At 42.5% G+C, this 15,132-nt stretch overlaps 5 protein-coding genes across 5 annotated transcripts; 1 reads left to right on the top strand and 4 right to left on the bottom strand.

The window, feature by feature from the left end:
* Nucleotides 1–214: 214 nt before the first annotated feature.
* Nucleotides 215–1,477, bottom strand: SS1G_04484 (predicted protein; the record flags this gene model as incomplete). The annotated part of the gene is made up of 3 exons (XM_001594626.1): nucleotides 215–384; nucleotides 737–779; nucleotides 1,427–1,477. 3 exons carry the CDS (start codon nucleotides 1,475–1,477, stop codon nucleotides 215–217), a joined length of 264 nt encoding a protein of 87 aa, XP_001594676.1.
* Nucleotides 1,478–2,806: 1,329 nt separating this feature from the next.
* SS1G_04485 (predicted protein) lies at nucleotides 2,807–3,074 on the bottom strand (the record flags this gene model as incomplete). Its single annotated transcript, XM_001594627.1, has 2 exons — nucleotides 2,807–2,827; nucleotides 2,943–3,074. 2 exons carry the CDS (start codon nucleotides 3,072–3,074, stop codon nucleotides 2,807–2,809), a joined length of 153 nt encoding a protein of 50 aa, XP_001594677.1.
* A 1,935-nt stretch (nucleotides 3,075–5,009) lies between these two features.
* Nucleotides 5,010–6,858, top strand: SS1G_04486 (predicted protein; the record flags this gene model as incomplete). The annotated part of the gene is made up of 7 exons (XM_001594628.1): nucleotides 5,010–5,162; nucleotides 5,250–5,286; nucleotides 5,353–5,426; nucleotides 5,529–5,852; nucleotides 6,050–6,117; nucleotides 6,175–6,257; nucleotides 6,338–6,858. 7 exons carry the CDS (start codon nucleotides 5,010–5,012, stop codon nucleotides 6,856–6,858), a joined length of 1,260 nt encoding a protein of 419 aa, XP_001594678.1.
* A 939-nt stretch (nucleotides 6,859–7,797) lies between these two features.
* SS1G_04487 (hypothetical protein) lies at nucleotides 7,798–11,806 on the bottom strand (the record flags this gene model as incomplete). Its single annotated transcript, XM_001594629.1, has 6 exons — nucleotides 7,798–8,988; nucleotides 9,052–9,105; nucleotides 9,154–9,799; nucleotides 9,851–11,182; nucleotides 11,232–11,299; nucleotides 11,480–11,806. The coding sequence occupies 6 exons, from the start codon at nucleotides 11,804–11,806 to the stop codon at nucleotides 7,798–7,800; spliced, it is 3,618 nt and encodes a 1,205-aa protein (XP_001594679.1).
* Nucleotides 11,807–13,403: 1,597 nt separating this feature from the next.
* SS1G_04488 (predicted protein) lies at nucleotides 13,404–14,156 on the bottom strand (the record flags this gene model as incomplete). Its single annotated transcript, XM_001594630.1, has 2 exons — nucleotides 13,404–13,540; nucleotides 13,994–14,156. The coding sequence occupies 2 exons, from the start codon at nucleotides 14,154–14,156 to the stop codon at nucleotides 13,404–13,406; spliced, it is 300 nt and encodes a 99-aa protein (XP_001594680.1).
* Between the last annotated feature and the right edge of the window lie 976 nt (nucleotides 14,157–15,132).

Consider the following 15,132-nt stretch of genomic DNA (forward strand, 5'->3'; position numbering starts at 1 on the left):
CGCGGATGGACGATGTGTGAGGAAAGGGACCAAATTAGCAATATTAAAAAATAAACACAATGGTTTTGAAACAACAAGAAACAAGCAAAGGGTGTAAGCTTGAGAAGACTTTCCTGAGATCTGGCAGGGACCCTTTCATATAGATACTGTTTCCCAATAAAAAGAAGAAAGTCCCACTCGGATTTAATATCGAATAAGTACCAGGTATGTATCATTAGCGCCTTTTTGGCATCTTGCATGGAAGCTTGAGGAGCGCGGTCCAACAATCCACCGGGTCCACCGTGTCGGGGGGTGCTTCAAATCCTTGCAGATCTTCTGCAAACACTCGCCCCCTTGGTGGATAAAATGTATCATAATGCATGTATACTTGCTGTGCAGTGTATACTATACGGCGTAGTGATTATGATGGAAACTCGTGGAGTCATCAACTCATAGATGATGGGGGTGAGGTCTAGAGTTATGCATCCCCGGCAGACAATGTTTTACTCCATCTCACCTATTGTCAAGCTGGCGCCGCCAAACGCAGGCATCGACAAACATGATTCCTCCTGTTTGTTCCTCGCTCAACATGAGTGAATATGAGTAATCGTGGGGGTAGCGCTGGACCGCGCAGTGTAATTAAATGAGAAAAGGACCCGCTGTCCCGCTGAACCCCATAAGTATACCCGTAACCTAGTTAGGTTTTTTTTTTTTTTTTTGGTTGGTTTGTAAGGCAGCTGGAGCTCATGCTACATACAGACTGACGGACTGACTAACGGAGTCACTAACGGACTATCGGACTAACGTAAAAAGATGATAGCATGGGCCACTTTTATTTCTTTCACAGCTTCCAGAACAAAAAAGCATCAGAAAACATCAGGAAGTTTCTGATGGTTCGTGGCTTTTCCATCCAACTCTCCATAAAAGCGGCATGAACCTTTAATTTTGCCGGTATTGCGGCAGTCAAAGCAGCCTTATTCCCCTTGTCGGACAATGATTGGCTGGGGGTATTCCAACTTCTGATTTCTAAGCAAGGATAAGAGATTTAGAGCACATTCATTAGTCAGATATCCCATCAATCCAAACTTTATTGACTCGACAATCATAGGAGTTAGGAACGTTCTCGGACTTAGGAAGCCAAAAAATGTCCGCAATGGATCCATTTACTACTCTTTAGGAATTAAGGAATGAAAATGAAAACGAAACCCCCTGCGTCAATAAGGTCAACAAGGGCAACAAGGGCAAACAAGGAAAGGGAAAATACAACACTGTCACCTAGTATCTAGTATCTAATCTAATATCTAGTATCTACTATCTAGTATCTGCTATCTGCTATCTACTTAGGTACATACTATACAGTCACATCACCCAACCCAACAGCTACGGAGCACCGAAGTCAAACTCTCCCCCCATGCAACTAATAATGCGCGTGGCGTTTGCATCCCACAACTCGGCCTGACACATCGGGGACGACTCTATGAGTGATATGATTTGACATGATGTGATATGTATGATATGATATGAAAGCTCTGATCTATTCAGTCCATCGTCTGTGTTGAGAATCGAGAATTAGATCAATTAAACTTTTGAAGCTTGGATAAGGCCAGCCTTCTATATCCGACGCGAAGATTCCCGCTTTCCACATTATTAATACATACTACATTGTACACACACTTCCCAAACTGACAATACCAATACATAATACCCTTCGTGTTTACTTAGTTACGGTGAGCAATTTCTGACAAAGTTACGTGTCCCATCCCATCATTCTTCGACTTCTTCAGGACTCAGGAGTAATTGATCGGTACACCGTATTTGAAATCTTCAGGAGATTCTTATGGGCCTCATGACCTTATCGCGCGATTCCAGCTTCAACACGAATTCGGGGCTGGAAAGGGGAAAGTTGAGCTAGCGTCCTTTGCAAGGGAGAAAGTATACGGAGTGGTGTATAGCATATAGCTATTTTATGGATCCAAAGGATAAATGATAATAAATTAGCTGCAGAGTTCGCTGATGAATTGAACAACTTTTGTCAGCAAAAGTTGGTATTTATCCCGCCCCAAGACAGTTATTCCGTCGACTCGGCGGTGGAAAATAATGAAGTACTGGATGATTCCCACCAATTTTCCATAATCCAATCGATCTTCTGCATATAAAAACATATCTTTCATCTGGTTGATTACTAATATCAACATTATCACCAGGAACTTTACTTGTTCTGTTATATAAAAATTTCTATGCTTCAATTGAAGTTGTGAATAGCTTCACGTTCTTAAACTTGCGCTTGCAAGAACTCGAGGTCCGGAACGGATTATCTACTAAACAACAAGCAGCTTTCTCGAACTCTAAATTGCTATATTAACGGATCAATAGTTAGGCTATCGCTAAATTAATGCACATCGATAGGAAATGGTATGGCTGTCGCAATTCGTCTTATTAGGCATATCGGTGACTATACACACACACACGTATATATATACACCTCAAACAGAAATTTCCCTCAAAGCAATTTTATGACACATAAAAGGATAAGCAACCGTGACCATTTATATCTGAGTTGGTATCAAGAATGGGATTATGGTTCTTCCTTCACTGTCAACTTTGACATGAAACAAATCTCGACATAATACTGATATTTTCACAAAAGTTGTGAGATGATCTCAAGACTTCTGAGGTAGTTGTATTGGCATTTTTATCGCATACCTTAAGACTCAGGTTGTTATTTTCTTTTTTTGTGGTTCTTGATCTCTCGGATGGTATGTGAGTTTTAGATGACATATTAGATGCGTCCCAAACATGCGCATTGCCGCATATGAGAACATTTCCTCTACAGCATCACTCCATCTACCTATACACAAGTCAGTCATTTCGATGGTACCTGCTTATGCAAGCATGATCTTGCATGAGATATGCTGGAGTCACTTTTCTGTGCATCAAATTCTCATTAATGCCAATGTACATACATCATCATTGTTGATGCTGAGCAAAAGCTTGCCAGTATGTACTTGATGTGCAATTGCCCCGGCAGACTTTAGCCGATCTGGAATCCTGATTGGCTTTCCTAGAGAGACTTTGATCTGGCTTGGTGATAACATCGTGGAGAGATGTGACTAAACTTTGTCATAGGAGTGGTACGTGAGGACAATTCTTTTAAGTTTGAGAAGAAAACCAGGAGGATCGAATCAAAAATGGGATTTGCTCCTAGTTGAAGAATATCAGTACGAGATGATAATTGAGCACAGAGTTTGAACAGAGATCCAGACGAATCCCTTTACTTTTGTATCTGTTTGGTTTAAAGCTTGACACGGCAAAAGCTTGACTATGAGATGAAAAAACAATAGAAGTATGCTCGGCAGAGAACACAAAGCTATAATCTTACACTTCTTACAACGAAATTTGTGCTCCTAAAACGCTGATGAACACTTCCATATATATCCCTCCGCTGTCAACTCCTTAACGGATACCTACTCATTTACCATGCCTCTCACAAACCGTTCGATGCCAACTCACAGTTTCAGATCTTTAAATCCTCAGACCCATGGCTCTGAAATCATTTTTGGGGAAACTCAAAAGATCCGGAAATACATCTGTACGTAGTAGTACGACATCGAGGTCTAACTCAAATTATGGTCGAGGAGGTACACAGTCATAATTAGCAGAACGTTATCTGCAGCTCGCTTGCATGGAAATTGCATGGTAACCAGGGTGAAGGAACGTACATGTTCTGTGTACTCGGTAGGGATTCTTTGTCCTCGGAATCGACGACTTTTCAATGTCTAGTCAACGGACATACTATCACGGGATCTCTTAACCGCCGAAACCTTGTGCTACCATACTGATGAGAATATAAGACGGAAGGAAGAAATCTTCCGAACTACGCTTGCCATTCCTATATTTCTAGTCTTCCTATATTACTGACCAGAATGAACATTTCATAGACTTTTGCAATACCACAAGGATGTATTCCTTTCCATGCTCGAAAATATTGTTCTGTGCGTCCTTACCTGCCACTCATAGACATGGAAATCAGCCCATCCCAATGTTATCAGGTAGCGTCGTGTCACAAGAAATGATTCAATGTTACAAGTAGTACCGCCGATTGTACTATGTACATCCATTCATTTTTTCAGCGCGGAACTCATCCCTCAATATCAATTTCCCAGTGCGAATTTACTTCTGCGTTGAAAATAGATGCGTCTCTACACATCCTAAGAACTATCTTCGTATCACGAATTGGTTTCCACTACCACTACACTATCACCCATAAATTCATGTGTCCCTTTACAGCGTAGGAACATTCTAGTTAACTTAACAGGAGCACCAAAACCAGGTATCAAACCACAAACGAAGGATTATCGTGAGTAAAAGTAAATACTTCAACACAAAACTACCTACCTACCAACCGTAGCACACCGTCCCACTTCCCTCCCAGTCTCATTCGTCCAAATCCCCACGTACCACGCATCCAAGAACACTAATGTATCATTCCGTCTTCCCACTCCAGCAACCTGAAGCACTACTGCATTGAAAAAACGTTATGGTAAGGATCTCGCACATCTATCTGTACCATATACACACACATTCTCGCACCGAGAAATGCCTCGTCTCTCTCGAGAATCATAGTTCCTGTTACTCTAATTTTCATCCTCGTAAGCATCTGAGTGTTGTGGGATTATGGCTACCAAGGAGCTGATAATTAATGAGGAACTCGAGATGTCCCGAGGGGATTTCCCCACGGGGTCTCGGAGTCTGTTGCCGTGTTTGTATTTTGTATGGGTATATGTATATGTATATGAAGTTATTATCCCGTTGTTTCTTCTGCTAGATTAATGGGTGCCTTTTTATTATATCGTTTTTCTATCTTTGCAAGACTAAACTAGACTGATTTTATCTTTTCTTTTCTCATATTTTCATTCCGTATTTTTATATCTCCTTTCTTTCATCACTGGGTTTTAATCATACATATCGAATTGTCTAGCTGAGCAAAAAATACCATCGATACAATATCCCTCCCAAATCCCAAAACCAAAATGGCAGATCTTCAAATCCATGCAAATTTAGCTATAGCAGCAGCAGCCGTTTTCATACCTGTTTGTTCTGCTACAGTGGGACTGAGAATCTATGCTAGATATTTGAAGAAGGTGGGTTTGGGAGCTGATGATTATTTGATTATGGGTGCTTTGGTATGTTTATTCGTATATTTATCTCTCTCTGTATCTGGATCTGGATCATTCGAGTGGGTAAATGTTGATGATGATTTACGTATATAGGTCTTTGTGATTGGGATGGGCGTCGCTATTATGGCTGGTGAGTTATATATATATCATCTTTTTGGAAGAGGGAAAATAGAAAACTGATATACTATTGGAAAAGAGGTCGGTCTTAAACAACTCGGATATCCAGCACCAGCCCCATCAACTCGAATCGGAAAACCAGATTCAAACATCGTACGTCCCTCCTTCACAATTCCCTCCTTCTATTCCCCAAGTCTTCCCCCTCACCTCACCTTATCTTCACTCCCTTCCTCCCCCCTCCACTAACAAAACCAGGCATTCTGGCCCGGCGAGCTCCTCCAAATCCCCGCCCTCGGCCTCGTCAAACTCTCCCTCATCCTCTTCTACCGGCGCGTCTTCACACGCAACGCCGCCCCCCGCTTCAACATCGTCACTTGGTTCATGATCATCATAATTCTCATCTGGACACTCTCCTTTTTCTTCTCCATCCTCTTTATCTGTGGCTTGGATTTTTCCGCTTATTGGACTAGTACGATTGTGGAGAAGGCGCATTGTGTGGATACGGATCGCTTGCATAATGCGTTTGCTATTAGTGATGTTGTGACGGATTTTGTTATTATTTGTTTGCCGGTGCCGATGGTATGTGGTTTGGTTGCTTTTTCTTTGGACTCTGGGTTCTTTTTGTGTGGAGTGACGGAGGGGAGGATGGGGGGAGTGGAGTGTGGATGCCTTGAACTTCACTTCACTTCATCCATACTCATCGCATTCAGAACTCACTCAACTTTCTCCTCAAACTTTCAGACCTAATCTGATCCCAATCACTAACATCTATCCAGATCTTCGGTCTCCATCTAACCGTCGCCCGTAAAATAGGTATTCTAGCCATCTTTTCCCTAGGAGCTCTGTAAGTTATGCATGTAAGGACGCTCTTTATACTATTCAGACTAACATAAATACACAGCACCATCGCCGCCTCAATCGTCCGAATGATAGTATTTATCCAAGCCACCGCCGTAAACTACGATCCGCACGCCGATTTTGAATGTGCGTCCCTTCCCCTCCTCTCCCCTTCCTCCCATCCAAACCCCAAACCCAAAACTAACACCAGTCCCCACAAAAAAAAGTCATCTGCACATCCGGCCTCTACTGGTCCATGATCGAATCCGGCCTCGGAATAATCGCCGCCTGTCTCCCCGCCCAATATGGTCTTCTCAACACCAAGGGCGTACAATCCCTCGTCGCGAGCGTCCAATCCGCCATTTCACTCCGCTCAATCAGAAGTTCTTCTCAACATCCCAGTTTGGAGAATGGGAATGCAAATGGTGAGAGAATCGGAAATGGAAATGGGAATGGAAATGGAGAGAGAAATATATTTGGGCAATATACGGGAATGCAATATATGCATCGAGAAACGAAGGGGGAACCGTGGATTATGGGTCATGCACATGGACATAGGGGTGTTGATGGAAGTAGAAGTGTGAATGGAAGCGAGACGCAGCATATTACTGCGCATGCGGAGGGACCGGCGAGGTATGAGAGGGAGGGGGAATTAGAGGAGGGGATGGGGATGGGGGAGGGGGAATTTAATGGGAAGGGCGGGATCGTTGTTACGAATAGTTTTGAGAGTAGAGAGGTGTTGGCGTAGATTGTGTGAGAGAGATGATGTTGGTGCATGCTGCAGTAAGCAAGGAGGGTTGAGATTGGGAATTAGAGGTGATGTAGTTTGTATGTTGCATGAAGGGATAGATGTATAAATTAGGTCTTCTTTGTGCTAGAAATATTACCCTGAGGTCGCTTAGGATATCCGTCTTGTGATTAAGAGGAAAATGCTATTACCTGATTTTAATACGAGAATATAACTTCATTACTACTGTATCGTTATTTACTTACCGCTTTCAATTTATCACTTAAATGTTCATTCCATCCACTCACCCATCCACAGACCAAACAATACCTACCTACAAAGCAACAAATTTATCCATCCATCTCATCCCATCCTCCACCTCAAAATCTACCAAACCTCAAACCTCAAATCTACAAAAAACATTTCTATAGTTTTAACACCTTTATCACTTTAAATAGATTCAACATTCAATATTCCATCCATCCACTCACCCACCCACTCACTTCTTCATCTAAATTCCCAACTTCAATATCCACAATATCCCCCACAAGTCAACACCTACCTACCTACCTATCTATTAAACTACAACCTACCCCCGTAACCCAGAAAGCCAGAGTAAATAACACTAAACATCAGAAAAAAAAAACACTAATTTATATACATAATCGAATAATAAGAATGAGAAACCCTATCCTCTTTTCCCTCGCTCCAACTTTAGGGTTGGAGAAAATCTTCTGCTTGAATCAGGTATATTTAATTACCTACCCACCTAGCTTAAAGGAACATTTTAGTGTCAATCCTCAATCCTATTGATGCTGCAAAGTAATAATAAACTCTCGCTAAAATCGACAAATACTCGCCGAGGTAATCTTTTATTCTATCAAAGGAATTTACTCATTTTATCTACCATGCTTTCCATATCTTTATAAAACCACCTATTTTAATCCCAGTAAGAATCAATCATCTAGCAGGTTTCAAGGCTTCCCATCCCCCAATATCATCGCTATCGCCCAATAAGTCTACCGGTCTTTTTGGCAGCTGTGGCTTCGGCCCCTCATCGGCCACCTTTCTCCCAGGTCTCCGAGGTTGTGGTGGAGGTGGTGGTTCTAAATTACTTTTTTCCAGGCTAGAAGTAGCTCTTCTGGAGGGTGGTGAATAATCTCTATATTCCCCAGGTATAGGTCCAGGGGTTTCTTTCGGTCTTGACGCCAACGAAGAAGTTGATAGTGTAGGTGAAACAGAAGAAGAAGCTAGATGTACAGGTTTTCTCGGGAGGGGTGGAGCTTTCTTATATGAGGAACGTGTTGTTTCTGTGGATGCGCGGCGTGTGAGTTGTGGTGGAGGAAGAACTGCTTTCGCTGTTGTGGTCGGGGCTGGAGTCGAAGTATTGCTCGCCATTAACTGTGGTGGAGGCAGTACTGTCTTTGCTGGCAAAGATGTAGTTGACGAATGATTCGCTATTGAATGTCTAAATCGGTTTTGAGAGTTGGGGAGAGTTGAAGGATTAAAAGGCGGTGGAAGCTTTCGTGGTGCTGTGCCATTCCTTCCCATACCAGTCTGTAACGACATTCGATGCGAATTGTTTCGTGAAGACATACCAGGCCTTGGTACAGTAACCCAATCAGGTTCATCGGTCAAAGTCCACGGATTGCTCGGCCTTTTTGGGTTTGGTACTGCATCTCTTAAGTTGCTTGGTGGTTGGACTTGACTCTTCGCAAGTTTTCCCCCGTCAAGCCACCATTTCCTCTGACCGGAGCTTGCAGGTGGTAAACCAGGCTCGATGCTCTCGAACCCAATCAAATCCTCGTCATCCGTTCCATCCAGTTTTGAACTAGCCGTCGCACCGCCAATCTCCTCCCTCCTTCGCTCATAGATGCTCCTGCTTAGAGAGTCACGCACAGCTTCATCAATGATACTCACGGTGCATTGAAATGTTGCAAAGACAGGCCTGTGGTCGGAAAAGCGAAGGGGCGCGGAATTGTAGTTTATTTGGCGCAGATTGTTACCTTTTCGGAGTATTCTGTCGGTCCAGGCCGGAATTCTGGCTTTTTCACTGGTATCGTATGTATCATTACCAATATCAAATTTATAAGTTGGCATGAAGGTAATCCGTGACTCGGAATAGTATTGGAATGTTAGGCCAGCTACCATCTGGAGGTTTAACTACGCCTTTGTTAGTAGGCTTTTCAGTTTCTGCTGAGCTATGGCACTCACTTGATCGTTCTCGTATAGAGTCTCCAAGTCGCCCATTTTTATGAGTTGTTTGACCTAGAAGGATGTCAGAATTAACATCACGCTTGTATAGAAGTTACCCACCCGCTCTGCTCCAAGTCCAATACGATAATTGAAATCTCCCATCCAAATGACCGTGTCTGTGATACTGTTAGTGGACGATCCTGACAACCATCTGGATATAAACTTGCCATGATCATCAATTCCACGGTTCCTTTGGAACCTCAACCCATTGTGGATGGTATGATAATCCCTATTACGTTCCTCATAATTACTAAATCCAGCAGCTAGATGTGCAGTTACGAAGCAAATCTGAGTATTTGCATAATCCATGCGGATTGAAACAGCGCCTTTATTACCAGCCATACCCGACATCCCAGTCTTTTTGACACTACCTTCAACATTTTTAATGTTTGGAAGAACAGAGGCTTTGACGAATACACACAAAGCAGCTCCCACAAGTTGACCGCTTCGTAGAAGCACATAGTGATCGTTGGTAACTGTACTAGCATGTTTGTTTAGGGTATTTCGCACAGCTTGTTCCCATTCTTGTTTTATCGTTGGATCGCTATTCATAATTTGTTGAGGGCTTAGTTCCACTATTTCCTGGAAGCCAACTACTACGATTTCGGGGTGCTGTTGTGACTTCTCTAGCTCAGGACATAACCATACTGACAAGTCTTCTTCTATGCCAAATGTACGTCCATTAAGATTGAAAGTTCCAGCCCATCTAAAACATCAATTCAGCATATTTATAAAGATAGAAGGGTAATAATCTTACATATTTATCACCTCGGAAGATTGGAACTCCGAGCTACGTTTATTGAGCTCAGCCGTCACGTAATCATTAATAGGGTCAAACAAATGAACGGGCACTTGTCCCACAAGTCTGCCCAAAAGTACGTCGATAGTATTCTGTCGCCCTTTGTCTGCAAAATTGTTTATATATAGTCGGGTAGCACTCTTCCGTGCATCAGCAATAGCTCCAGAAATTGACATCTTTCCATGTCTCGTAAACGACGATTTAAGAGCTCCTGTGCCTGCATATATTCGTGAAAGAGCGTCGCCATTGTCAGCCCACATGGTTGAATGACGCATCCAAAAATCCGAAGTGCCTCTGGCTCCCCTATGCAAGAGAAATGACTCTATTGCCATTTGGGATATGATAGTTTGAATAAGATTTGTTCTGTCCAAACAATCGAGACAATTCGTTCTAAATACGCCTTCTTGTTGTAAGACAACAACTGTTCTTCGCATTTGTGTCTCCGGAATATCTTCAGCATCTTCAATATCTTCAGATAGATAATATGCAAAACCGTCTGCTGAATGTTCAATGATTCTTCGAATCATGCTAGCTGCCTCGTAACCTTGAGGACCCTTAGTCTCTGCATGAAAATCATATTCTGTGACCCTCAACAGTTGATGATCTTTGGAATTTTTCTCTTCCGGTGTATTCAACGACGAGTGGCGAATCCCGTATTGATAAGATCTAGTAATTTCAGCTTCACCTGGTTTAGTTTCACTGAGCAGATTAACCACATGAACGGCGCCGTAGTTTCGCTCCAATTCCTCAAAATGTTTGTCAAAGGCGGGTTGAGTACCCTCAGGGGATCTAGTTATGGTAATCTTTTGTTGACCTGGAATCAAACCAGGTGCCTGCTCGAAAAATATTGGGACACTTCCCCTTATTTGGGCATATGAAAAACAGACACCAGCTGGTTTCTCGCCCCCTTGTTCCGGAGAATATTGTGCATTGGCTGAGGGACTCCAATATATTGTTTCTGATTCGACGAAGTTTGCCACATTTCCATCGTCATCGATTCCTCGAGCATTAAACCTCGTTCCAGCTCTTCGACAAGACAATCGGGATATTAGAGTAAGAGATGATGGGAGGCCTGATCTTGAAGTTCTCAAAGGATCAGAGGCGGGAGGTATAGTAATCGTGAGGACAAAACCACGAATGGCGGATGTGAGAATGCCAGACTTGTCCAAGGCCTTTCGTTCATGTAACACAAGACGAGATCGAAATTTCCCCAAGGGGCCAATCATATATGAGTTCCATAAGAATGAGTCGTCGAAACTCTCAACATCATTCGCTGTTGCATCTGTAGATCTGAGAATGTATAAGAGCCTGGCATCATAGGTATGTCAACTTTGCTTACCGGTCTTGCAATCGATTGGTGAGGTCAAAATTCGTGCTATAATAGAAGCTTCCGTTGCTCAGCAATTTCTGTAAGTCAGTACACGGATGCTCGGCTATCTCCCGTCGACTCAAATTCTGGCCATATGAATCTTCCGCATTGTAATTGTAGGGATCCAAATTGTCCGTAAAAGTATTGTCGTATTCCGCATTGTTTAGACAGTGAAATTCTACTCCCAATATCTTTTCAACTGTCTCTCCCGGCCTCACCTGTGCCACTCTTGTCGTGCCTGTTATTACGCAGAGGAATATATCATTGCTAACAGTGATGAGCCCGAGAGTACCATGGACTGGCATGGGACTCAAAGTCCGGTATTCGCTAAGATCAATTGAGGAGACATCTGCAAACTCTACCATACACTTAGGAGCGGCAAGTCCATCGGTAGATCCACGTGGATATATTGGATAAATTGGATTCAGTAATCCATTGCTTGTGGAATCGTTCGTAGGACTATGGCGGAAGATGAGAGTGTGGGTAGGCGTCACAAGTGCAATTGAGCGGTGGGGATATTCGCGGAGAAGAACGCGAATAGACATGACTGAAAACTGATAATGAAATTGATTGAAGTACTATTGCTACTAGGCAGCATTTTGAAAACTAGTCATGTTATAAAATCATTGCTTGAATGTACGATGACACCAAGAAGGACCTTTCAGAAGTCTTAAGCTTTTGTGTTGTGCTGCCACTGCCATATTATTCTGCCAACTTCGAGACTCTCACCGCCCTTTGAAACTTACCGCCTCATAATCAAGGCAGATATTATCGGAGATGGAAATTCAATTCGGCCGGTCCCATGGCTTTCTCAAAGTTCTGTTTGTCCAACAACCTCTTCATGATATGAACAGGGCGATTCTTTATCTTTTGAGGCACTGTCCGGCTTGAAGTTGTGATTCTCGTTTCACCGGTATGATCGAAGAGTATAACTACCTAGTCGTATTGTATCTCTAAGACCTAAGGCTTTCCCTTCGCTACCACTTGCCTACCTTGAATGAATCATTCTAAAGTCGGGTTACATGGCTCACGGACATGATATAGAATTTGTATCCACGTGCATGAGTGTAGCACACAAAGATGTAGCTTTTTGGATTCTGTACGAGCTGTGATGCCCGAGAGTTTGGAATTCACCGAGTCTTGTGTTTGGGCTGAAGTAAATACCGACCCATTAACAGTAGCTCTCTCAAGCCATCTGTTGAGCCAAGCGAATCAAACTCTACATCCTGTCAATAGTCATGCCACGGTGCTGTACCGCGCCCTCTACAACCACCACCTTCTCTTTCACACTAAACCATACGCAGTATTCCCAAGGCAGAAGAATTGGCCCCTGCTGCAGCGCTGCCGCTCGCTCTTTTAAAGGACGGAGCTGCTGCAAGATCATCAATATCACTCGGAGATCATTGTGGACTGTGCTTTGAAACAATTCGTGGGGGGTGCATATTGGGGAAAAGAAAATAAAACGTCCCTGCTTGACCTATGCCACCATACAAGAACGGTGGCTGAAGATGTATGTGTACAAGCAAGGATTCAAGTCTCCATGTTTGTGATATCGAGGCTCGGAAGTAAAGCAACATTGATTCCACAGCACAAGTATGTTGAGACGGAAAGGAGAAACTTCACGTATTGTAACAGATGGTACAACATTGTTGGTATACTCGTCGCAGGTTAGAAATCCGGTTTGACTTTGATCTTCCCCAAGTTATTGACAAGTTCAGCCACAACCTCTGCGGAATCCTTTCATGCCGAGCCATTCAATAGGTGTTAGAATAGTGCTGTTGTGATGAATCAACACTTTAAAAGACTATATTAGAGGAGATTCGTTTACAGGATTTATACATTACTACAGGTATGACGATCGAATTCTTGATCCTCCATCGCAGGATGCAGAATGGAAGAGGCGTTTTGACGGCTGGTACTCCCGCGCTACAGTGCTGACACTTGCTGACGATGTAGGAATGTGCCTGTGTCTGAAGATTGATGCAATATCACCTTTTGATGGTAGTATAAATTTTCTGCATTTCTTTTTAACAGGAAGGAATAGAAAATCATGAATAATGATCGGAGACCTGAGAATGCCGAGATTACAGAAAAAAGGCTGTTTTAATCGCATATGTAAGTCCCTGATTGGCGTAAAAAAATCTAATACATCCATCTACTTCGGTAGGTATTGCCTGAAGGAATCTCGTGTATCTCAATAGCAATATCCTTACTCGGTAGATTCGTAAAAGTGGCAGGATATTCTGACCCGAGGTTGTCAAGGAATTTTCTTTCGGAGCCTGCTCCGTCAAAGTTGTACCCCCTTCATTTTGTGATGCTCTCGTATTTTACCAGCATGGAAGAATTTTGCCTTTATTATTTGGAAGTACGGAGTACGTGATTCATTGAGTAACGATTATGCTTTCAACAACACAGAAGGAATGCGAAATGAGGAAGATCCAGTCTCCATATATATCTTTTTTTAATGCAAGCCCATTTTTATCTCTTTGAAATACCGAATACGTAGATATGTTCGTTTCAAATGATTTCCGGACTTGTCAATTCTAGCCAATCACTCCGTGTCAAATGAAAAGAAAGCTTTCGGATAATTCTCTTAAATCTAGAATCGAAGAAAGGATAAAAAAAATGGTGGAGCCTTCATTTCTTGGGTGCACCGATGGGTGTAACTTGGCAAATCATCACTCAAAGGGTTTAAGGTCCCATTCGAAAAAGGATCGTTCTAGATGTCTTACCAAGGGGTGGGGGAGCCTGGGTTATGAACATGGATAACATATCTTTTTCGTACCGATCAAAAAATGATGCAGAGAAGTGAACAGGTTGTGAAAATAATTGGCCAATAACAGCGGATATAAAATAAAATCCTCCATCTTTTTCTCTTTTCGAGCTGAAGGACATTAGTTGGGACGGCACCGTTGTTGATCTTGATAATAATCCGCGGTTAAAGATTACAGAAGTTTAAGTTCTTCGTTTCATATTGGGATTTGAAGATCGTTTACTGATTATGGAGTGAAAATATATGGAACCAGCAGCCAGCCATTTGGATCGAGGTATGGAAGAAGGAAAGAATTAGAATGCCTACTCCGAGTCTGCCTACTCCGTACATACTACATACTATCTTAGTATCTTCTGATCCCGCGGAAAACAATCTGGATATTGATCGGATACTAATGAGTAACTTTATAATTACTCCGTAGGTGGTGTTGCTCATAGGCAATTGTGGAAAAAGCTTAATATTATTTAAAGTCAATTGCTCGGAAGCAAAAAAAGTAATATCTTATTATGGAGTGAAATGTTCATCATGTTCTAGAGAAAAGTGTATTTACGCTACCGCGGTTTGACAACCGGGGAATCGGCCTTTACTTATTTTCCTTCAATATGAACCGTGACACTGTTGTTGTCCTAGAAATCTTATTAAGAGTCAAGACTCAAGACTTGAGATTATTAAAAAGATTCCTACAGTAAGTAACCTTAACCTTACGGATATCGGCACCGTTTCTTATCCCAGCGCTCTATCCTGATCCCAGTATCCCAGCATGTGTTTAGTTTTGTTGGAACATCAGTCATGATGATTAGTTGATTAGTATGATACACCAGACACTACCTAGGTAGGTAGGTACTAGGTACTAGGTAGGCATGATAATAATATGATTTATGATCTCTTTCTTATTACAGTATGAGCGTCATTAGTCATCGTAATCCTTACGCAAGGAGGAAAAAGAGAAGATCTTCGCAAGGCTTGCTTATCCAGTGACTAACTAACCTGGTACCCGCTTCATGCCCGCTCCACCAAAATCTAAATTCGACCTGGCTAGATCTTTCCCAAAAGATTCTTTTTGGGCCACAGCACACTAAAGAAAGCCCATCTCCTACG

This window comes from Sclerotinia sclerotiorum, genomic scaffold (assembly GCF_000146945.2).
Source record: "Sclerotinia sclerotiorum 1980 UF-70 scaffold_5 genomic scaffold, whole genome shotgun sequence".
NCBI classification, from domain to species: Eukaryota; Fungi; Ascomycota; class Leotiomycetes; order Helotiales; family Sclerotiniaceae; genus Sclerotinia; species Sclerotinia sclerotiorum.